The sequence below is a fragment of the Rhinatrema bivittatum genome, chromosome 17, assembly GCF_901001135.1.
Source record: "Rhinatrema bivittatum chromosome 17, aRhiBiv1.1, whole genome shotgun sequence".
Lineage (NCBI taxonomy): Eukaryota > Metazoa > Chordata > Amphibia > Gymnophiona > Rhinatrematidae > Rhinatrema > Rhinatrema bivittatum.
This window is the reverse complement of record NC_042631.1, coordinates 13,052,516-13,076,711: the sequence shown is the minus strand read 5'-3', so window position 1 is coordinate 13,076,711 and position 24,196 is coordinate 13,052,516. Positions and strand designations below refer to the sequence as shown.

The following is a 24,196-nucleotide window of genomic DNA, read 5'->3' as shown; positions in this document are numbered from 1 at the left end:
GGAATCTAGTTTTATTAAACTTTTAAAATGTGTTAGATTATTATCTGATGCGTTGTTTGTTTTTATTATTTGGAGTTTCACTGTGAATTGTATTCCTATTTAAATTTCCTTTGCATTTATTCTTACATTTTCTTTGTTTTCAATGTTGTTAAGCTCATTATTGAGAAGGCGACAGATTCCACTGAAATTATAAAATAAATATAAATTCTTCTGGGCCAAATTCAAGCCTTGTAAAATTATATTCTCATATTTATGAAAATTACTGTGTATACATTACAGAAGAGAGAGTTTCCCTTTGCTTACTGGGAAGGCAGGAATGCATCATTTTTCTGGAGTTTTAAAGATATATTGCAGATTTCTTTTCGATCACATTACCCCCTCACTGATGTCACTGTATTGATTACCAGTACAATCCGGAATCTACTATAAAGTATTAACATTAATATTCAACATTATTCATTCCAACAACACTGGCTTGTTAGGAGTGACACTACAATCATACAATCCACAGCGAACACTAAAATCCCAAAATAAAAGGACTACCGACTATTCCCACAATACGGAGCACACATCTGATACAAATAAGAGATCAAGTGGTTTCCATAGCAGGTCCAAAGCACTGGAATTCTCTGCCTGAGACGTTATGTATTTTACCAGACAGAAAAAGATTTACATGTGAATTAAAAACATGGCTATTCAAAAACACATGTAATTCAAATTAAAAATATCAGACTATACAAAAACCACAAAGACAAGAAGGACTAAAGATAATCAAATCATGATGAATAAATCAAACGAGAGTATGCAAGATTCTCAAGACAACCCACAGAAAAGATGTAAAAACTATTTCGTCTTAATTATCCATACTCTGCCACATTACTAGATCAATTTTAATATTTACTAGAAAATTTAACTTGATAGATATTAATGCCTGCCTATAAATACCAACCCTGTAACCAGCTATGAATGTTACTTTGTAAACCTTTGTGATCTTTACATAGAATGACGGCATATAAAATGTCTAAATAAATAAATAAGATGTTCAAATGAAAAATGGAATGGAAGACTTTTTTTTTTTTAATTGTTTTTTTGGAAAGGGCTTTATGCTTGAAGCTGGCATGTTCTGCGGAATTTAGAAAAATCGATCCAGTAATACAAGGAAAAAAAAAAAAAGATACAGCAGTCTCAGAAAACCACCCAAATCATTGGTTTTCTCCTGACTTCTCTGCCATGCCAGAGATGAAAGGTGTATTTCCATGTCTGGTAAATATCTCCTATATAGTCAGTGCCACTGGGAGTGATGCACGGACAGGGACATCAGAATCCCATTACCAGCACAAAAAAGAAAAAGATCAGAGATCTCACAGACACAAATTCAGAAGTGGCAACCAAAGCAGTTTCTTTCCAAATCGTAGAAACTGTATTCCTGCTGCGTCAGATCAAAATGCAGGCATGTTAGAATATTTCAGGGACTCCTAATATTTATTTTCCTTTTTTTGTTTTTGTCAAGGCAGAATGAAGAAGTCGGAAAGTCGCAAGGTGCTTGATCGTGTCTTAAGAGTTGAGAATGAGTTATTGTGACGTGGACCAAAGATTTTGTGATTTCTAGGACAAGATTTCAGTTTTGGTAAAAAAAAAAAAAAAAAAAAAAAAAAGGTTGAAAAATCCTACATAACACCATATCTTTTGCGTGAGAACTTAATTTCCATCAGCCTCAGGAAGGGGAGAAAAAAAATCCACAGAAAAACTGCACAAACAAGTTTTGCAGAAGGCACTGCTGGACTTTTGTCTAAAAGAATCAGACAAAAGTCCCAAGGCACTTTTTTATTTTGCTTCCATGATTTTTCTTCTGTGGAATTTTATCCCTTCCAGAAGATGAAGGAAATAAAATCATTGGGCGAAAGATTCAGTTATGTCAAGATGTATTTTGCAGGATCAGCAGGTTCCTCCTTCTCTTTGGTTTTCCAGCTCAGCTGGAACCAGGGCTGAATCTGGCACTACGAGCCTTCATTCGCAATGACCTGGGGATTTCCCCCCAATTTAAGTCCCCCTCCGGTGTAACCCAGCCATTGCGGTGACCTCTCTCTTGCTCAGGACTCGTTTTCCTCAATTGCGTTTCTGAGTTAGCCTGCAAGTGTCGCTCTTACATGGTGGCTAGTACTCCCTTTCCAGCCAGACCAAGAAGCAGAAGCTGCATTTGGGAACAGAACCTGGCTCACTATTTCAAAATTGTCCAAGCAAGCTGCTTTGCAAGCTGTAGTGCTTTTTTTTTTTTGGCTTTGTAAGAAAGAATAAAACCATACGCTGAATGTCACGTGAAGGTTGTAGTGAATGCCATGGCACTGTCTCCCATGAGAATGTTCAAACTTTCTTTATCAACTGCTTCTTAACTTAAAGATCCCTACATACACGATGGAAGACCTAGGCTCTGGCCATGCACACGCTTTGCTGATTTTTCTTACTGCTGCGAGATGACCGTCCACAGTCAACACAAATACTCACTGTCTACTGCACTTATTCCCATTTCCAGTAAAAAAAAAACTTCCTTTCTGGCAGAAGGATATTGTCTTGGAAAAGCTCTGCAAGAAATAAGAACTCACGTAAAAGTAAAATAAATAAATAAATAAATAAAAAATGGTAATTTCTCTCTCTATTTGCAAAGCAGGACCCCTGAATTCCCAAAATACATGTAAGAGATCATTGCCACTAAGTTGAGCACTCTGAGATAGTGTGAGCAAGCAACAGATAGTGAGTAATGCTACGTGTAACTTGCCTGAAACATCTTAAATGGATTTGCACTCATCTCAAAGATAAGGTAGATTGTGAGGGCAATAGACCAACTATGAGTTAATTAGGAGGTTGGAAGGAGGTAGACGTGGCAGTTATTTCCTGCTTCTTGGTTGATGAATGCAGTCAGTGACTAAAATACATTTGCAATGAGCACACTGCCTTCTTGATTTTTTTTTAAATAAATTTAACCTGACAGCCAATCAGCCAAGCCAATGTCAACATCGAGGAAAGAATTTCGGAAGCCAGGAAATGGCATGGAGGAATAGCCTTTGCACAGAAACTGGAACTCACATTAATGCTACAGTTTTGAACAAAAAAAAAAACCCAAAACATTTTGTTCCACCACAGGATGCATTCTGGACTTCAGTTTCACCTTAGGGGAGGCACTCACCACCAGGCAACAGCGAGAACTTGGCAAACGTCTTTGGCGAAGGCGTTACAGAAACGAGAGAGGCGTTGATCAGGCCAGTAACGGGAAAGTCTATCTTGCACACAATCACTTGTCATTTTCTGTTAAGTGTCAGTTGTCCTAAGCACTTTTGAAAAAGTCATACATCCAATATGATTAGAAAGGCATCTTAAGTGATTACTTTATTGCAGGGAGAAAGTTTTCTTAGAGAACAAACAAAAAAAAGAGAAGTTAACCACAAAGAAGCAAAAACAAATGTGCGAGCAGAGGCAAAAGGCACTTATTAAAAAATTGATGAGTGTGGCTGAACGGAAAACCAACATGCAGAAAGGCAAATGCCCCAGAATCCTCTGCTTAGCCTGCCTTGGCCTTATGAACTCTAAGTGACTTATTGAGAAGGACTTGCAGAATTCCCAGGATATCTGGACAGGCAGATAACCATATGGTGATGACTAATCATAGGGTCACAGAAAGCAGAAACCAAACGGCAGGAACTGCAGGCTATACGGACACTACATAGGCAATCTTTCTCAGGGGTTTCTATAAACACAGCCACAGATATGTTAATTACCCTGACCAGCAAGATTTTAACAGAACAAAGGACTACCTAAAGAGTGATGGTAAATGGGCCCGACCTAGGAGAAATACTCAGGGGTATGACAACCAATGTAAATTATTCTCTAAGACAGTCACGCACTCTAGAATCTTCCACAATGTTGTATGTTATCTATAAAAGAAGGATCACTTTCTGTATACAATGAGATGCTGGTGGTCTGTCTGTCTGTCAGAGACATGGCATCAGCATCTCCCAAGAATACTTATATTGTTCAATAAAAAAATGATGCTTTCTACCAAAATCTAAGTGTTGTCGTCTCCCTGGCCATAAGTGTCATAAAATAAATGGCGTGGTGCTTATCAAAATGTGATGAATTGAGAAGCATGAAGATGGTAAAAAAAAAGGAATACATGAATTAACCCCAACCTTAACTAAAATCATCAACCTCTCACTAGATGAAGGCGTAATGCTGGATACCTTGAAAGGAGCCGTAATCAAACCAATTATTAAGAAAAAGAACCTTGACCCCTTAAATTTTAGCAACTACAGACCAGTCTCCAACTTACCCCTAATAGCCAAACTAATCAAACCACCTCGAAAACAACAACATATTATACCCAGCACAACATGGATTCCGCAAACACTATAGTACAGAAACGTTGCTATTAGCTCTATCAGACAATATCTTAAGAGGATTCGATACAGGAACACACTACATTCTGGTTCTATTAGATCTTTCTGCAGATCACAGAATACTAATCAATAGACTGAAAGAAATAGGACTCACTAATAAAACAATAAAATGGTTCGAGTCATACTTAAACAATAGATGTTTCCAGGTACAAATCAAAAATACACTTTCAGACAGTCACACTGCTAACCGGTGTCCCACAGGGATCAGCCCTATCTGCAACACTCTAACATTTACTAGCAGGACTGGGAATCATACACTACATTTACGCAGATGATATACAATTACTGTTACCCATTCCAAACACCATCGAAGAAACAATGAAACTAGCCAATATGTATCTAGAAATAATCAAACAGCTCCTAAACCAAATGGAACTGGTAATAAATATTGAAAAAACTGAATTCTTACACCTTGAACGTAAACCAACATTCACAATCAAAAATATTCAAACCGCTGAGTTAGCAATAAAAGTTAGGAATCTAGGAGTAATAATTAACCCTGAGCTAAACATAAAACAACACATCTCACAGAAAATAAAAGGTTACGCAAAACTAATGATCCTGAGAAAACTAAAACCTCTACTAACGATTAACAATTTTCGCACAGTTCTACAAGCAATGATATTCGCAAGCACAGATTATTATAACTCCCTGCTTTTAGGATTACCTCAATCTACAATTCGGCCTCTGCAAATATTGCAAAATTCTGCTGCCAGAATTTTGACTGGCAAAAAAAAAAAAAAAAAGAGTGACCACATTACAGGAACACTTGCTGAACTCCACTGGCTTCCAATTGAACAAAGAATACAATATAAGGCACTTTGTATAATCCATAAACTAATCCACGATGAAAAAGCCGACTCACTTAACACGGCACTGCACGTGCATGTACCACAAAGAAACCTGAGATCTGCAAATAAAGCTCTACTAACTGTCCCCTCTGTCAAATCAGCACATCTCACGCAAGTAAGGGAAAGAGCACTGTCACTGGCTGGTCCTGTACTACAGAGAAATTTGAAATTATTCAAAACTAATCTGAAAACCTGGCTTTTTAAACTAGCATTTTATAAAGATAAAGAGGAGAAAAATAGTTGATAGATAAGGATGCACCAAGGTAGAAGTTATTATTAGTAACCTACAAAAGCATATTAATGTTAAAATCAAACCGCTTAATTTGTTCCTAACAATCAGGATTAACTTACACACTTAGTTTATTATTTTAAATTGTTACCGTACTATGATGGCACATGATTAATTTGTAATCTATACCACCCATATTTCTCTTTATCGTGCCCTTCTGTAAACCGTTGTGATGGTTATTTAACTTGACGGTATAGAAAAGTTTTTAAATAAATAAGTATAATATATATTGATAATACTAATGTGGCCCTCTACTGGCCACTAGATACGGGCTATGATTATAATGGAGAGGTTTCCAGTAATGGGAGTTCTGGGAGGCAAGCTTTGAGTATGGAGTGAAAGGGATTTCATTCCTCCAAAGAGGCTGGGTTTGGGAGAAAGTATTTAAGTGGCATCCACAAGCCCACAGGAAGAGTTAAGCAGTGAAAGGAGTGGTGGACTGAGATTCTCACGAGTCAAGAAGTCTGCAGACTGAGGCCAAGGGTTGCAGCCTTGGTGGCTGCCTAGAGTGGTTCTGAGATTGAGAAGATCCTGAGGGCTGGAAGTGGTGAAGATGTCCAGGAAGGTTTAACAAGGAGATATTGAATCCCTCTGTCAGTCAACAACAATATATTTGGTCTACCTTGGGAAGCCCACAGCTTGGGACATAGATCTCGTGGGAGGAGAGGAGTTTCCAATGCTACCTTGGGGGTCCTATAGGATTAAAAAGCCTTGTTCGGCTGGAGTGGCAACGCCCCCTGAAAAAGTAGTCAGCTTTGAGGTGAAGAGAACTGGGAGTAGTTCTTGATGATTAAAAAGAAAAGTTGTATTTTTGAAGTGAAATTCTGGACTTTGACTACTAAATTCTTTTTTCCATCTGTATTCTGTGATTTGGGGCTTCTGGAATAAATTCTCTTTTTTGGAACAACACTTTGGTGTGAACCTTTTTCTTCCTGGCTCCCATTGGGCCTCACAGCTTTGCAATTCCCCGCTGGGCTGCATCCGGGTGTTCCGGGGCTGTGGAAAGGTTTTTACTACCCTTGCAGCCACCAAAGGTGACCCTGCTGAAGGGTGGGATAGAATAATAATATAAAAATTTGCAGAATACTATACCATTACTTAATTCAAAAGTAAATTTAATGTAAAAATGTAAAATTAATAAAATAAAAAGCACAAAAAATAAAATGAATTACTAACAAACCTACACCATGGCCATCTTTTGACAAATTGGGTCTTCAATAGATGCAGATTTATCTCATACATATTCACTAGACCTTAGACATACATGCACACACCGTGAATTCAACTTCCTTAACATTTACAGTTTGAAATGTATATATATTGCTAAGCCTTTGCGTGTTAAAGGAGAAATGTTCAGAACTAGCAATTGTCTTTCATTAGACTTGATGGTACCTAATTACAATTATGAAATAACCCTCATCTGTCTGTAAAAGAGCCCTCAGAAGAAAATATTGGCCTTTAGAAATAATGGAATGTGACGGTATTTTTTCCAGTGGGTCTCCAATATATGCCTATTCATTGCAGATATCCTGAACATCCAACTGGCTGACGGGTCACCAGGAGAAGTTTGGAAGCCCTGGTCTCTGAGATGTTATCTGTTTATTTTCTACAGAAATACAAAGGGGCATTCACCTAGACACAGGCTCCTCACGTTATACTCAAGCTTTCTCTCTCAGAGGTAAGTACTAGGAATGATTCGCTCTCATGAACAAACATGGCTAAATGTTAGATTTTTCAAAGACTTCTCCCATTTCCTTTGTGATCTCAACCTGTAAGGAAATTTTATTCCCATAGGAATTTGAATATGCTGCCCCTTTATTGTAGCTCTTTTGAACACACATATCGTATTCCACGATAGACAGGTATATTGACAGAAGGGATGATGGTCAAAGGCTCTTAAACTTAAGCTGCTTCTTTCTTATGCAAATTCATGTACTTTATACTAGGCCCACACTGTACATTGTGTACCAGGGAAAGTATTTGTGTGGCTTTATTTTTTTCCCCCGTCCTAGCTCTTATTTTAGGTAGGTTTTCCCATGGACTAGGAGCTGTGATCTCATTTTACTTTTATTTAGAACAAACATTGTTGTGATGGCACTGTTTGCTCGAGGAGAGAACAGAAATGCCTTTTATAATTAAGGATTAAGAGGCGGGAACCTCAGGCACCAAACCCGTTCTAGTATTGGCAACTCTTTTGAGTTGATTCCATTTTAACTCCTGTCCTACACAGAAAATTGTGCCCCAGTCTTACGAACATGAGAATTGCTAGACTGGGTTGGACCTGGGGTCCGTCCACCCCAGTATCCTGTTTCTAACAGTAGCCAATCCAGATCACAAGTAATTGGGCAAGATTCCAAACAGTAAACAGATCCCACGCTGCTATCGGGCAGTTTCCATGATTGTACAATACTGTACCTGTTCTTTCCCTGTAACCTTGTCCCATGCTTGGAGCTATTCAGCTCTTTACACCGAGCATCTTTTAAACATTTTCACACTACACTGTTCCCTAAAACGTACTCCACAAGCAAGAATTAAAGCCACTGATGCTACCGTATCGTCAATTTTCTACTTAATTTTACAATTAGATAAAAATCAAACATTTAAAATGTGGAGGAGACCCTTTAGTCATCTGCATGTTGGTGCAAATCTGGCCACTGTTTAAGGAAGAGGACAGTGGGCCATGTTGACAGCTCCTTCTATAACTTGCATGGCAAAAGAATACAATTTTTTTTCATCAGGGCACCTAAGTCTGGGTTCATAAAAACAGAAAAGTAGGAAGATAATAAATGCAAACCCCAGAATATATTGAACTTCTGATGCTGGGGAGGGCTTTGATTGGAGATAGCAGTGATATAGGCTGGTTTTCCTGAAAATGAAACATAAAAAAACCCTCCAAAATTATTTTTTTCTTTCATTGACTTTCTTATTTTTCTTCCCCCATAAGCCCCCCTCCCACGAGGTCTCTTATCCTTTTCCCGGGGTCTGGAAGTAGAAAGGGTCAGAAGTGATCACCAAGGTGCTCCTGCCCCGCCTGGTCAAAAAAAAACAAATGGTGCTGGCTGGGCCCGAAGCTGGCGCCATTTTGTTGTGCGGTTCTTATGCTGTGAGGCGGTAAAATAGCACAGCACCGCTCACCATTTTCAGAAAGGAGCCAGTGGGGATCACTCCTGCCCTTTTCTTCAATGGAGAACCCCGTGGAAGGGGTTCGTGTGTTCTGCAAGGACAGGGCCTATTTCTTTGTGTTTGATTTAAAAAAAATAAAATAAATAAAATAAATAAAATGTATGTTTCAGTTCCTCAAATAAACCAAACCAAAACAGGCAATAAACAAGATGGAACCCAAATTTTAAATTTAAAACAAAAACAAAAAAAAAATGAAGCAGAATGAAATTTCCCTGCACATCACCAGCACTTTCACTCTGAGAAGTGGTGCAAAGCCCATGGGTGAAACGTACGAGCAGACTTTGTCCCAATATGGAGAGTCTGAAAACTGCCTCTAAGGTACAGATCTAGTGAAGCCTTCTCCAAACCCTCTTAGAACAGCAGCTGGAACTCAAAGGAGGGCCCAGGAAGGCTGAAGCAGAACACAGGACAGGCTGCAGCACATTTCTGCTTGTGAAACTTATTCTTGGGCTCTTATTTGTTGCAATCTGCAAACTCGACAGCAGCCTCCCAACGGAGCTGATGGAGGTAGAAGCAGCAACTGAATCCAAGAAGGCCTGGGATAAGCATGCAGGATTTTGAGCGGGAAGACGTGAAGGGAAGAGCCGAAAATCAACTCGCATTTCATAAGGAACGAAAGTGGGAACACCAGTGAGGCTTTATGGTGTCGGGATTTGTCAATGCTTTACAGAGGATCAGAAGCACAGAACATTTGCAATGATCTCTAGTGAAACACTATCAACATCATGTTCACAACACTGGGGGCCATAGGTTTGCAACATCAGTGTCTCCAGTTTGGAAATCTCTGGCACTTCATAGAACTTGTGGCATGGATATTTTGTTTTTTTGCTTTCCTTTCAAACTTTGTCTGATTCAAAACAATAGAATATGCGATCACGAATGCCATTGGTCATAAGCATTTTGAAGGAATCTTCGAAGGTATTGCCGTGTGTAAAGTATTGCTTTACCTATGGAAACTGTGCTTTAGAAAAATCGTGTAATTTAATTTGAGTATCAATTGCACTCCTACACATTATATGCACATACATTTTCATGGATTGGGGAATGATGTTCCAGTGGGTGGAGTCTGAGCAGGGTTGTTACTTATCCACACTTATTTTAAAATGTATGTCTGCAAATTCTCTTGACAAAACTACGTGCCTCATACAGCAGGTGTAATTCTGTGCATGTAGTTTTCCCAGAGTCATTTTCAAAGCAGACCAACACACATAAAAGTTTGTTTTGAAAATTGGTGTAACTTGGGAGCATATCAGCGTGCAATTTTATGCAAATTACCCCTAACATTACATGTGAATACAGACAGGCCAACAAGACACTTTAGGTCTGATTTTCAAAAGCATTTACATGCTTAAAAAATTGGGTTTAACACATGTAAATGCATTTTACCCATGCAAGTGGACTTTTGAAAATTACTACAGTACATGCCATCGAGATGTCAATAGGTTTTACTCATGTTACGTGCACTTAATACAAGTAAATGGCTTTTGAAAATGGTTATGATTGTATGTTATATTTACATGGGTAACATCTCTGAAAATTCATCTGAAAATGAGAGATACAAATAGCTCCAAAAGCAAACTACATTTCCTTTCATTAAGTGTCTAGTGGTAAACAGAGTTGTAAGAGGCCAGTTTAGAGCATGTGGTAGGACTATTTTCTTCATTTAAAAATGGGGAACAAATAGCATAAAGCTAAAAAGGTCTTAAGTTCTATAAATCAAATAGTAGAAACATAGAAAACATGGATGGCCGAAGATGACCATATTGCCCATCTAGTCTGCCCATCCATCCAATTTATGTAGCTTTTACAATTCCCATCAACACAGCTTGTTGGCGTCATATGCTACTGAAAGCCAAGAGAGTGTCTGTGATGCAAAAAAGGAGTTGTACATTATTCATAATTACAATGGTTATTATTATAGTTCATGAGATTGATTTTATAAGAAAACATCACGCCATGATACTAAGAAGCCTCTAAGTTAATGACCTCGGGTGCTAGGACTGCCATAAAGCACTGAGGATTATAAGAAAAAAAATAGGATGGGGGAGGAGAGAAATGATAGAGAAGAGAGAGAGAATTAATAACACTGATATTCCAACATGGCAATCACCTCAGAAAGACAAAATATAGGAAAAGGTCAACGGTCCCTTCAAGGAGCATTCCCTAGTGGCTGCTGTGCTGGGTATTAATAGCTACGGCAGCAGCGCCAAATCTAATTAAAAGCAGGCGCGTGGAGAATGTAATAGCAGGGATTACCTTGGCCCTTGATACTTCCTGGGCAATCGCTGTCAGGATGGGCTTGTTGACGTGAGCTTATCAACAGGAAAGAGATGCGGGGAACCGGGGGGAAAAAAAAACCCCAAAAAAACTTTGGTTCTACTCCTGCTGGTGTTTCCGCCCCAGCTGGACTGGCATTGCATGTGCTGCATTAGCTGTTTAGTATTCCAAGAGTGATTTTAAAAAAAAAAAAAAGAAAAACCACCTTTCAATTCCCTCTCACCACTTAATAAACCACTGGGATTCTGCAACTGTGCCAGAGGCTAGATTATGTCAGTGCTCTTTTTCCGATGAATAAGAGGCATAGAAAAATGTATTTTTGTATCAAATTACTATTTATTTTCTTTTTTTTTTTTATGAAGGAAAACTTCTATGGCATTTCATGTACATCCTTTTCACATAAGGCTAATTATGATGGGACAGAAAAAAATAGAAACTATGCCCCCCCCCAGGATTCTCAGAGTATGAGGTAGCGGGAAAAATATATTCTACTTCTTTATAACTTCAATTTCCCCGTGGAATAACTAAAACAAACCAACCCTTGCTGCATCTCCGGCTTGCATGTTAATGTAGCACTTTAGGTCTTTAGATTTTAGAATTTCTGTTTCATCATCAAAAATTTTAAACGGTTCTGCGGCAGGAAATCACACCACCTTTTATTAGAATTGTTTCTTCTCCCAATTTACAGTTCTCTTATTTGACGCTCATACTAAAAACGTGTCAGCCATGCCAAGAAATAATAAAGCTAACAAACAGTAACCAAAATATGACAAAGTGCAAATATAACATCATCAGGAAAGACAAAATCCACTCCTGATAAAAAATCGTACACCGAGCCAAAGCAGCGGAAGAATTCCCAGTTGGAGGCTGAAAATTCCTTCTGTAGGAGGAAGAGTTTTCGGCTCGGGGCTGTCCATCCTCAGGGCCCGGATCAATCCCGAGCCTGCAGCGACCGCTTAAGGCTCCGCATTCTGGACAGAACCACATCCCAGTCTAAATAGGAGCCTTCCAGATGGCGGGGATACGTCCTCGTCAGACTGGTAGCCGCGGCGGCTGTGAAGGATTCGCCAGTTGTCAAACGTCACGATGTGGCCTGTCGAGAGAGGTGTGCGACGCATGCATTAGAAAGATTCCCAAAACAAAAGCTATGCCACAGTGTTTCTGAACGCAGAGAGCTGCTGCTGAAGTTGCAGATGTAAAATCTCTTTTATGAGGTTGCATTTAACATATTTATCGGAGGAGGACAGGGTGGACCTGTCCTCTCCTTCCAGCTTGTTAATTCTAAGCAAGAGCCTTTTCAGTAGCTGAATAACAATAACTTCTAATGGAGGTTTAACATTTCCAGTGAAGGCCAGCTAGAAGATGTGCTGGGACGCACTAAAAGAAGTCAAATTGTTGGATAGCTCTAAGCCATTTTATAATGGTGAAAAATGCACTTTGTTGCCTCAGACTTTAAAATGTCATTTTTTGCTAAGTACAAATAGGGACCGGTTTTCAGGAGTGGGCTGAGCTCTGCATGGTTCTCTGCCTTTCACACTCCTTTATTTGGCCAAGTGCACAGTTGCACTATTGCACGCGTCTGTTCCCATTTAGGGACTGTGCACTTATCAGGTAAAGAAGGGAAGTGCTCAGCGGAGCTCGTGTGTATTTGCTTTTCTCACTTTTCGAAGTACAGTGCATGGGCCTGGCAGGGCTACACGGACAACGACACCCCACAGAGGTTTCCTTCCTGCGGATCAGAAGATAACCCAGTGTAGGGTCACAGCACCAAATTCTCCTTTATTCACATAAAGGCTGCAGGGGCTGAGGGCAAACGCAGCTACCGAGAAAAGAAAAAGCATTCCAGAAACCACTGGGCAAATAAAGCGCAAGGAGCTGCTGGAGCTTCAGAGGAGGATAAGATAAGATTTTACTGTTCCTGGCTACTCGTATCCTAAGAAAAGTAATTTATTGTAATTTCTTGGTGCCATCACCCTCAGCTTGCCCAAAGGATATTTGCTATACATTTAAAAAGTGTGCAAAGAAGAAGGGTGACATAGGGAGAATCTGGAAGCAGCTGGCATTTACCACCCTCAGGTCGCAGCAGCAGAGATGCAAACTGAAGCGCGAGGAGTGGCCCTTTGGGTGGCTGCTGACTCTCTGATGCGGCCCTGGCAACTGTAAACAACTATCCACCTTCTGAGTACTCGACACCGTGGCACCAAAACCCTCTCAGTTTCACTAAAGAGATTTTAAATAAGACCCACCCAAAAGCTGAGAGAAATACTAGGCTTACCTAAAAAAAAAAAAAAAAAGAGGATGAACAACAGGGCCGGCTTACGAGTGGATGCATTCTGTGGCGCATCTGCAGTAATGGAGGAGCTCTGTAGCACGAGCAGTGTTTCGTTATAACCATCAGAAAGGGGACGCTTCTATGTAGGGTACCTAATGTGCGCATCCTAGGGGCCCCTGACCACACTGCGCAACTGCAAGATGCTCCCCGTGCGCCGTTTAAGCCGGATGAGTCTATTCAGCCCTGCGCTTCGTCAACAGTCCTAAATCGCTTAGGCTGCAGTTTTTTGAAAAACTTATTTAATGACAAATAAATAAAAACCTTCTCCTCCTCCTCATTGCATCCATTTGCAGGCAATTGAAAAGAATATGAACAAGTTCTTCGACTAGTATGGTAAGAATTTTATCTCCTGCGACATTTGCCTATGGCCAATATTCCTTTTAATGTTTCATGCACTCTCCTTAAATCATGTAACTTTTGGCCGAATGACCAGGCAGTGGACTTCTCATCTCTCTAGTCTGGTGCAGAAAATGTACCACTTTCAGTGAATGATTCTAAGGCTGCAACGTTCTTAGGAAGCAAAGATCTTAACTTTCTCTCACCTATTCATGGAGGAGTGATCTGGTGGTCCGAGTGGAGGAGTAACCTAGTGGTTAAAGCAGCGGGCTATGAACCAGGATTCAAATCCCATTGCTGCTCCTTGTGACCTTGGGCAAGTCACTTTACCATCCGTTGCCTCAGGTACAAACTTAAGACTGTGAGCCCTCTAGGGACGGGGAAATAACTGCAGTACCTGAACGCAATCCGCTTTCGAGTGCTGAAAAGCGGAACGTAAAAAATAATTAAGCCACCTTGGCTATCGTAATTCCCTTTCATCCAGTTTGGTTCATAAGCTTCAAATCGTTTAGAACACAGCAGCTAAAATAATTTTTGGGAAGAGTATGGCCACCTCACTCTTCGTCTTCAAGAACTCCGCTGGCTTCCCGTAACTCGTCGCCTTACTTTCCAAGCACTTCCTCTCTCTCTCTCGAATTATCTAATCTCACACACGCCTGCTAGAATTCTCCGATCCTCACGGCAAGAACTTTTAAGGTCACCTTACTCATAAAGGCATTCGCTTAGAGAGGACAGAACTTAGAATTTCATAAATAAGGAGCTGAGTGAGAGAAACTATCAAAAACATCTTAAGATTTTATCTCCTAAGTTTTTCAGACTGTTTCCTCTTATTATCTCTTTTGAATACAGTTTTTTATGACTGAATTTTATTAATTATATTTAATCTTATTTCATTTTATGTTTTTAAGTTGATTTGTGTTGGTTTGTGTGTTATGTTTTATTTCGCTTACTGTATACAGTTTATGTTTCATTTATTTTACTTGCTATTTTAAACATACTCTGTTTTACAATTTATTTATTTCTTGTTACTCATTTTGGACCAGATTTTAAAAGCTCTACGCGTGTAAATCCAGTGGATTTATTTATTTTATAAAGGCCCGGCGACGCATGTAAAGTCCCGGGATGTGTCTAAGTCCCTGGGCTTGCAAAAAAGGGGTGGGGCCAGAGGCCTCCGACACAGCGGCCATTTGCCACTGTGTCGGAGGATCGCTTGCTGGCGTGCGCAAAAGGTTCGATAACAAATTTTTGGGGGGAGGGAACGGGGGAAGCCCGCGGGAGTCGGCGTGCACAGGGTGCACTAGTGTGCACCAAGTTATAAAATCGGGTGTACTTCTGTGCGCGCCGGGTAGCACGCGCGCACAGAAGTACACCCGCAGGTCTTAAAATCCACCTAAGATTTTAAATTGTACATCAATTTGATTTGTCAAAGAGAAAGAAGATTTATCAAATCAAATAAACTCAAGTAAAGTGAACCTACTTACCTGGCTTCATCTTATAGCAAAAAACATTTTGGGGTTTGTTCAGGAGGGTGACGAACTGCTTCAACGCAGCATAAAACGGCTGCACTTGCTCAATGGGTACGTCAAACACAGAGTCTCTGGTTGCATTGTTAAAATTGATACGGAGAATCTGACCCTTGTGATCTAATCTGTAAGAAAGAAGGTGACAAAGTTACTTTTTTCTGTTCTCACAGTAGCATACACCTTGGAAAATATAACGTTTTTTGGATGTGAATGTCGTCTCGTTTCCTTGGATGGAACAAAGATCATGTTGGATTAAATATGGATCGTACATGGTTCCCTGGTTATCTGGTCACTGCTCTTTACATCAGTTCTCCATGCATAGTAACAGTAGATGACGGCAGAAAAGACTAACCTGTCCGTCTAGTCTACCCAGTTAATTCTGTTCATGCTGCAACAAAACTGTTTTTGCTGTCTGTCTCCACTAATTATATAATGCTTTTTAATCTAAATAGGATACCAGCAAGTTTTTCGATTTCTTAAGATATATCTAACCACCTCTTGCAGGCAGGTTCTAATGACAAAGTGCCCAGACTGTTCGAAAACTTCCAATGCAAATGAGGAAAGAGATCACATCCCTCCAGCATCATTCTATAAAATTCCCCGAGCTCCACGAGTGGCAAAATATTTAGACATTTTTGCTAATACCAAAAATAAAATATATTCAGCCTGGCTCAGGGAATATTTGTTTCCATCTAATGGAGATTTACTCATGTGCACATTTCTTTTTTTTCAGAAGTTCAGATGTCATGGAAAGAGGATATGCATCGGATATATCAGTGATGCTCAGACTATGGCTTGAGAGCCACGCACAACTCAGATTATATCACATTTAAGCAAAAATACCACATTACAGAAAGTAGCTAATGATAAAGATTACAAGAAAATATTATTAAAATTAGAGAACTGTTGGGTTTATTGGATTGCGATTCTTGATCTCAGTAATCCAATCTGATGATTTGAATGGATCCAATTATCTACTGTAAGGAAGCACTCTGGGTTTGGGAAATGTTTTGGGATTATAACATTTCTGCTCCACGACGTGACATTGGTATAAATATGACATAAGGTTGTTGGCAATTCTATGGCGTAAAAGATAGACTGAGCCGGCCTTGGCTTGACCCCATTGCATGCTGGGAGATGTAGCACTGCTTTCCTTAGGGAAATCAGAGCGACAAGTTCATGGATAGAGTGGGGGTAAAACTAGGACTGGATTAACCTTCTCTTATGACATGGAATGGCTTCATGAACTAAAAAAAAAAAGCGAGAGAGGAAGGAATGTTCTGGTCTCTCCACAAGGTGGCAGCACAGACCTGTTAAATGTTCCATTACTGAGATTCTTGGGAAGGAAAAAAAAAAAAAAAAAAAAGGCATTTGTTTTCAGCTGTGCACCATTTCCTACAGGGCTCTTCTTCACTCACAGTTTGTTCTAAGGTTAAAGTTAGTCATAAGAATGCAGCTGACGTCTGAGCAACAGAGAGGCAATCTCTTTCAACAAGTTGCTAGGATCTTGGGGGGAAAAAATCACTTTTAATTTATTTTCCACTTAAAATAACAGAAAAAACTAAATTATTTATGAAAAACTGAAAAAAGAAACCCTGTGTGTGAGAAGCATCATTTTTCAAAACCAACAGACAATAGCAGAAGGAATATTTTTTTTTATCAGCAGAGCTGCAGTTTCCACAGTTGGGCTCCAATAATGCCACAGAAATCTGCAATGCTTTGTTTCCATTGCCAATTTTAGAACTGAAATACAATGGAATTACAGGCCTACTGCTGGTGTGCTCTCCATTATTCTAAGAGAAATGGTTGCGAATTAATATAATATCCTTTGTGCAAACAGTTATAGCATACCTGCGGCCACTTCTAGAGTGGATGACATGGCAGACTGTTTGCGCATTTGGAATACATGATGGTTTCTGGAGGAGTGGTGTTCATATTAGCTATTACCATATCATGGTTGATTAGACCATATCATGGTCTAATCAACCATGATATGGTATACAAAACAACTGAAGGAAAATATATCTTCCCTCATATAAACACAAACAACATTACCCTTTAGAAATGAGAGAGAATGAGAAATACAACTATAGGAATTAAGAAAACTCTGCTAAAAATTTAAAGATAATCCATCATGAAATATAAACATGTGCCAATCACATAAACATTATACAAAAATATCAAATGACAAACCCTCTGCTGGAAAAATCCCTTCCCCAGTCCCTATATTCTAAAAACCACACTATTACCAAATGCACACAAATCCACTCATATCATACCTCCCAGATATAAAATTGGAAAGATGGACGTGAATAATAGCGACTTCAATCACTAATTCTGGTACACTGTCTTTATTCCAAACGACATTATGACTCACTCCATCGTTGCTAAAGCACCGCTTCACTTTCCAGCGAAGAATTTCACTCTTACAGATAGCAGAAACGCCGATTCCATCAGGGAACACGTCAACGGTCTTACGGCACTAAGGCGGTGTATCAGAGTTTACGTTGAGACATTATCATCTTCTAAGAAGGTTTGGGTATGTCTTAAGTTTCCCCTGAGGAATCCCCGATATTTGAGGGTGAAAGGAAGAATTGTCGGGAACGTTACAGAAGATGGAATATATAGTATGAGTAGAAGAAAGGAAGAAGTATTGAAGACTGGCGATTTATAGTTGAGGTGACATCACTCCTCGAAAAGATCTTTTTGTAATCTTATGAAGAATTAGTGATTAAAGTCACTAAGAAATTATTATTCACGTCCATCTCTTCTGTATTTTCTGTACTATTTTACCATTTTATAATTGGGTAGCTATGGTATGAATGGATTGGTGTGCATGTTGGTAATATTGTGGTTTTTAGAATATAGGGAATTGGGATTTTTCCAGCGGAGGGTTTATGTCATTTGATATTTTTGTATAATGTTTATGCGATTGGCACATATTTATATTTCATAATGGATTAAGTGTGTTGAAATTTATCTTTAAATATTTTTGCGAATTTTTCTTAATTCCTACAGTTGTATTTCTCATGGGCAATGTTATTTGTGATTAGACATCAAGCCAGGGTCACACACACACACAGTGCCAGCAGCAGAGACAGGATTAGATCTCCCTCAGCTCCTCTCAATAGAGGTGTGCATTCATTTTTCAATGAAATGAAAAATGTGACAAAGCATTTACGTTTCATTTGATTTAAACATGAAACAAACTCCTCCTTGAAATTTGTTTTTTCAATGTCTTTCATTTGAGAAAGTCAATACGAAAAAAAAAAAATTAGAAGAGTGAAATTTATCGCCCTCCTCACTGCTGCATTTGCCAAAGCATTGCTATCGCTAGACTATGCTTATCCCTTCCACCTGGGTCTCTGATGCAGAAAGGGCAGTAGGAACTCCCTCCAATCTCTCCTGTTCCTTTCTGCATCGGATAACCCAGCAGAAGGGGTAAGAGTGGTCCAGGAGGTGTGGATGGGAGACTGTTTCTTTTTGTTTTAACTTAAATGTTTATTTTGGTTCACAAAAAGAACACATGGAAACAAACATAAAATGAACTTAAACCCAAATAAATCCTCCCCCGCAAAAAAAAACAAACAAAAAAACCCACCAAAAACAAAACAAGATTTTCTTTTGCATGCACATCCCATCTGTCAGCATGGCACACCTGCTCTCAGTGTGTAGGACCCCACTCGTGCACAGAAATTGGTGGTAGCTGCTTCCTGGGTATCACCAGAAGCTTGCAGTACTTACTCAATAATTCTATGCTTGGACTGGAGAGCAAAATCACAATAATCCACCCCAGTGTCTGTGAAATCAACCAGCGTGGAAGAAAGGATGTGGAAAGCTTCTGGATCCTGCTCTTTTAGCTGGTTACACACATGGAATCCATCGACAACTTCACTTTCTCCTCCAACCTTGGCTTGCTTTAAACAGTGAAGAAACTGAACCTGCAAGAAATGGGCAAGAATGAAATTGCAGCCTGATCAGACATGGAGAGCCTTTCCAAGAACCATCCAATGGAGATTTCTCAGACTGATCCCAAATAAAAATCTTTTGAGAGATTAGTGTCATGCTGGAATCATTTTCCCAGACTGGTCCTGTGTAGAGAGCCTGAGATCAGCCCCATGCAGGGATAGTTTCCCAGACTAATTTGATTACTACTACTTAACACTTCTACGGCACTACTAGACATACGCAGCACTGGATAAACAAACAAGAGAGAGTCCCTTCTGAATAGAGCTTACAATCTAATCAAGACAAATATATTTAGGTCAAGAGAATCAGGAGTTTCATAAAGTAAGACAATGTTTAAAATGAATTAATGAGGCTGAAGGGAGATAATCCATCTTAAGATTTAAAAGCAGCCTCATAAAGGTGGGTTTTTACATGGGATTTAAATGAGGCAAGAGAGGGAGCAGGACGCACCAGCTCAGGAAGTCTATTCCAAGCACAGATGGGAAGCAGGGGGTCCGGAACTGGTGGTAGGGGAGAAGGGCACCTGACGAGTGTGCACTGCTCCACACCCCTCCTTGTGCACTCTGTGTAGAGAGAGGTAAGAGAGGAGAGGTAGTGAGCAGCTGCAGAGCGAAGGCTCTTGTAAGCGAGTAAGAGGAGCTTGAACTGTATGTGGGAGCGGATAGGGAGCCAATGCAGTGACTTCAGAAGAGGGGGGGAAATACGGGTGTAGCGATTTTGGTGAAAGGTAAGTCGTGCAGCTGAATTTAGGACAGAGATGTTTTGCCCATGAGGAGCAGGTTGTAACAGTCTAAGTGGAAGGAGAGGAAAGGGTGGATAAGGCTTCTGGGAACGTGTTAAGAAAGGAAGGGATGGATTTGGTGATGTTCTATAGAAAGATACAGCATATTTTAGCAGAGCTCTGCATGGGTGTCGAGAAGGAGAGGGAGGAGTCAATGCCTCCTAGGTTATGGGCTGTGAGGAAGACTGTGTTATCCACAGAAATAGGGATGCTTTCCCAGACTAATCCCATATAAATATCTTTTCTGAGCTCAGCCCCCATGCTTAATCCTTTCCCATACTCATCTCCTTTTCAAGATTGGGAAAGGATCTCTAGAATGAGACAGCCTGATCACAAATAGAGATATTTTCCCTTAAAGGTTTCCTTTCTGAGACCAATCGGACGCAGACGTGAATTTCTAGACTGATACCATGCAGAGACTGAGTCTATTCTGGGATCCTTTTCAGATCGATCCCATGCAGGGATCATTCCCCACACTGATCCCATAGAGAGATCCTTTCTGAGATCAATCCCACCCTGATATCCTTCTCTCAGACTGGTCCCAAGCACGAATCCTTTCCTCTCAGTCTTACCAGACCAGAGTCTCTTAATACAAACCAAAATTCTTAGAATTAAAGAACTATTTGTTCCAGTATAAACAGCTTTTCCTAGATGCCTATACGTGCTTTATTCCTCCGAGAAATCACAAATTGTGTTTTGATAAATCTGAACCAGCTCTACTGGTGAGTTGCCAAAGTTACATCAGACTATTATATATATAAAAAAAAAAAAGACCCCACAGGCCATGTCTCTAGACACTTCTACCATACTGCACATGCTAAGGTCAAGTTTCTCTTCCCGTGTGGCCTACTGTTCATTACTTTGGGATTATGGTTCATTAGGGGGTGTTTAAGCCAATCATGACCTATCAACTGACTTTCATGCCCTCTCATTATTATTATAATTTACACAGTGTCCTCCCACTCCTTTGTACGTGCAGCTTAAAAATCGCAACCAGAGCTGGGATCTTGGTGCCATGAGCCTTCATTTGCAACTGCTGGGGGATTATTTGCCCTATTTTATATCCCCTCCCATGTTTAGTCATTGCAAAGACGGTCCTAGGCCAGGGGAGACCATTTACCAGGGCTCCTTCCAATCCCTTGCAGTTGTGGAACCTGAATCCAGCCACTAGGTGTCACCCTTAGGCAATGATTATGACACCCCCTCCCCTCGGGGTCTTTCCCCCCCCTTCCTCCCCCTCCACCAGGAGCTGTGAACGCTGCCTCCCCAACATCTTCAGCCCCGGCTGAACCTGGAAGCAGAAGACCTAAGCCGGGGATTGAATGACGGACATTTTGACCGGCAGTGCCCAGCAGTTGCCACTGAGGCACCAGGCCGGCCAGCTCTCAGCACTTTTACCCCAGTGCTGATCTGTGAAAAGCTCTGGCACATTAACAATGTTCCATTGCACTTAATGAGCTCGGCTTTCAAAACTATCCATGGTACAGCATTTGCATGTGTGCATGGATGTGCGCAGATTAGTTCTAGGATTTTATAAGCTGTGCAAGCAGGACCATGTATTTCTGCTCCGAAAGACCGCAGGTATATTTCCAAATGCAAGAAAATGGATACTTTCTCTACTCGTTTTATAAACATACGCGAGTATATTTTTATGTTCAGAATAACCATGACACTGCTCAAATAAAAAACCACCCAGAATTAAATGCCGAGGCAGGTATTTTATAAAGTATGCCTTTAAACCTTTTGAAAATACTTACTTGCGCACATACTTGGAATCACCAGTTCACCCAAACCCCCAAGCACTTCATCCTATACCCCCCCACCAGATTACTCAGACCTCTCATTCAAAAACTGCAGATGACAAGTCTAATTTCACTTGCACAAGTCAGTGTTAAAGTGTATTTTCCTATTTAAATAATTTATATGCCAGGTATATTTAGCTATCAATAGCTCAAATTTGCAAACAAGCATCTAAAAGAAAACATACATAAACACTCAAGACACAAATAAAAAACAAACTATACAAAACATCAATAAAATGTCATTCTGACTGTTGACTGCTCTCAGAAAAAAACTGATCAGATGTCAACTAAACTTCAATGTCTCCGAATAAATTTGGTAATATATACGTGTATATCTGTTACAAAATAGCAACTATGGCGCATACTTCATAACCCCACCCAGTTATAGAGATAACTCCCCTTATTTTCCTGATAGAATGTACGTGCAAAACCAAAAATACATGCAATCATTTATAAAATAGCATTTTGTGCTATGCATATGCACATACATGCAATATGCATGTATGTGCTACTTACGCGCATTTATGCTATTTTCACACGTTACACCTCTGAAAATTCACTCCAATGTGTGTGTGGGGTGGGGTTGAGGATTCAGGTGGAATGGGAGGGAGGTTACTAGCTTTTGCTGCAATTGCAGGAGAATGCTAGAAATTAGGTTTTTGCCATAGCAATGTGGCCTATGTTTATATTTCATTATCGGGCTGGTGTGTTCTTCAGTCGTGAATCCTTCTTTGCATGGCAAAGTAGTCAGTAGCCTCATGACATTTTTATCTTGCAAAAAAAAAAAAAAAAAAAAACCACCACAAAAAAAACAACCCTCCCAAATTTTAATACTCCTTTGTACTTGAAGGGCAGTAAACCAGACCAAAGTGGCCCTTGAGTTATGGATATTTTAAATTTAGGCTATTGAGTCATTTAAAATATTCTATATATTGTAGTGGAATGATTTTTGGACTGTGGTCCAAGCATTCGTGTTGTGTACTGTCGATTACTGAAATTCCCTGTTTGTGAGGCGACCTTTTACCTCCTTGAAAGCAGTTCAAGTATTGCAAAATTCTGCAGCCTGCCTGGTATCGGGCCATCAGAGTTGGGAGCAAACATTCACTTCCTGTAGGATATCGGATTGAATTTAAAAGTATTAAGTTCTGGTTTATAAGGCTCTTCAACTAGAGGGCCCCAGTTATTTGACAAATGTATTGAAGCTGTCGCATGCTGAGATCTGGTGAATTAAATTTATCATCAGTCCCTAACAGTCAAGACAGCTCGATTGCCCTGCGTGCTGTCAATGACATCAGTGTATTGAGAAAGCAGCTGAAAGCAAACTTGTTTATGCAGGCCCTTGAACTGTAAGGATAAACATTGCTCTTTGGTGTTTATGCAGGAATTTTGATTTTTTTACATTTTGATTGTATAATATTATTGATTTTGTGTTTTATTTTTTTAAATTTAATGTATGTATTATTACAATTATTTTAATTGTGACCCGCCTAACACAACTTATCGCTATAGGCAGAATAGAAACATTTCAAACCGACCTGATTCGATTATGTATATCGAGAAGGTCGGTATATAAAAACTCTAAATAAATAAATAAAATAAATAAAATTTCAAATAAAGACAAACATTATTTTTACAACTGGAAAATTCATAAAACTATCAAACGTATTTGGCCAGAAAAGTATTTTTGTATTTTGTCTCCTTTTCTGTGATAATAGGATTGAAGGTGATATGCCCTTGTACAGGTCCTTGGTGAGGCCCTCTTCTTGAGTACAGTGCTCAGTTTTAGAGACGTTATCTCAAATGGGATAGAGATAGGATGGAGGCGGGCCAGAGGAGTGTGACCAAAATGGTGTGGGGGTCTCCATCACATGACTTATGAGGAAAGGCTGAAGGATCTGAATATGTACACCCTGGAGGAAAGGAGGTGCAGGGGAGACATGATACAGCCCTTCAGATACCTAAAAGGTTTTAATGATGATTGAACCTTTTCCATTGGAAAGAAAACAATAGAATTAGGGGTCATGAAATGAAACTGAAAGGGAGAACGACTCAGAATCAACATCAGGAAATATTTCTTCACAGAAAGAATTCAAAAGGGAATGGGATAAACACTGTGGGTTCCTGAAGACTAGAGGATGGGAATGAGAAAAGCGTGCATGGGGGTAACCTGCTGATGCGGTGGCTGCTACCCCTAACAGAAGTTATGGAGATTACTACCCTCAACTAATAAGCCTTGATGCTTATAACGTAACTGCAACATTGCCCCCCGCCTGTAGACATCTAGAGGATGGAAATGAAGAATATCGAGCAGGGGTGGTAAACTTGCTGGTGCAGCAGTTACTATCCTTCACAGATGCTCCCCACTTACATGATGGGGGAGGGGGGGCGAGGAAGAGGAATTGGAA

At 39.9% G+C, this 24,196-nt stretch overlaps 1 protein-coding gene across 1 annotated transcript in view; it reads right to left on the bottom strand.

Moving 5' to 3' along the window:
* Positions 1-10,198: 10,198 nt before the first annotated feature.
* The window catches only part of BBOX1 (gamma-butyrobetaine hydroxylase 1), an 80,597-nt gene continuing 66,599 nt past the window's right edge, over positions 10,199-24,196 (bottom strand). Inside the window, 4 exon segments of the mRNA XM_029583123.1 lie at positions 10,199-12,066; positions 12,068-12,141; positions 15,198-15,364; positions 18,984-19,180. Of these exon segments, the coding sequence (XP_029438983.1) occupies positions 11,980-12,066; positions 12,068-12,141; positions 15,198-15,364; positions 18,984-19,180 (525 nt within the window). The 3' untranslated portion in view covers positions 10,199-11,979.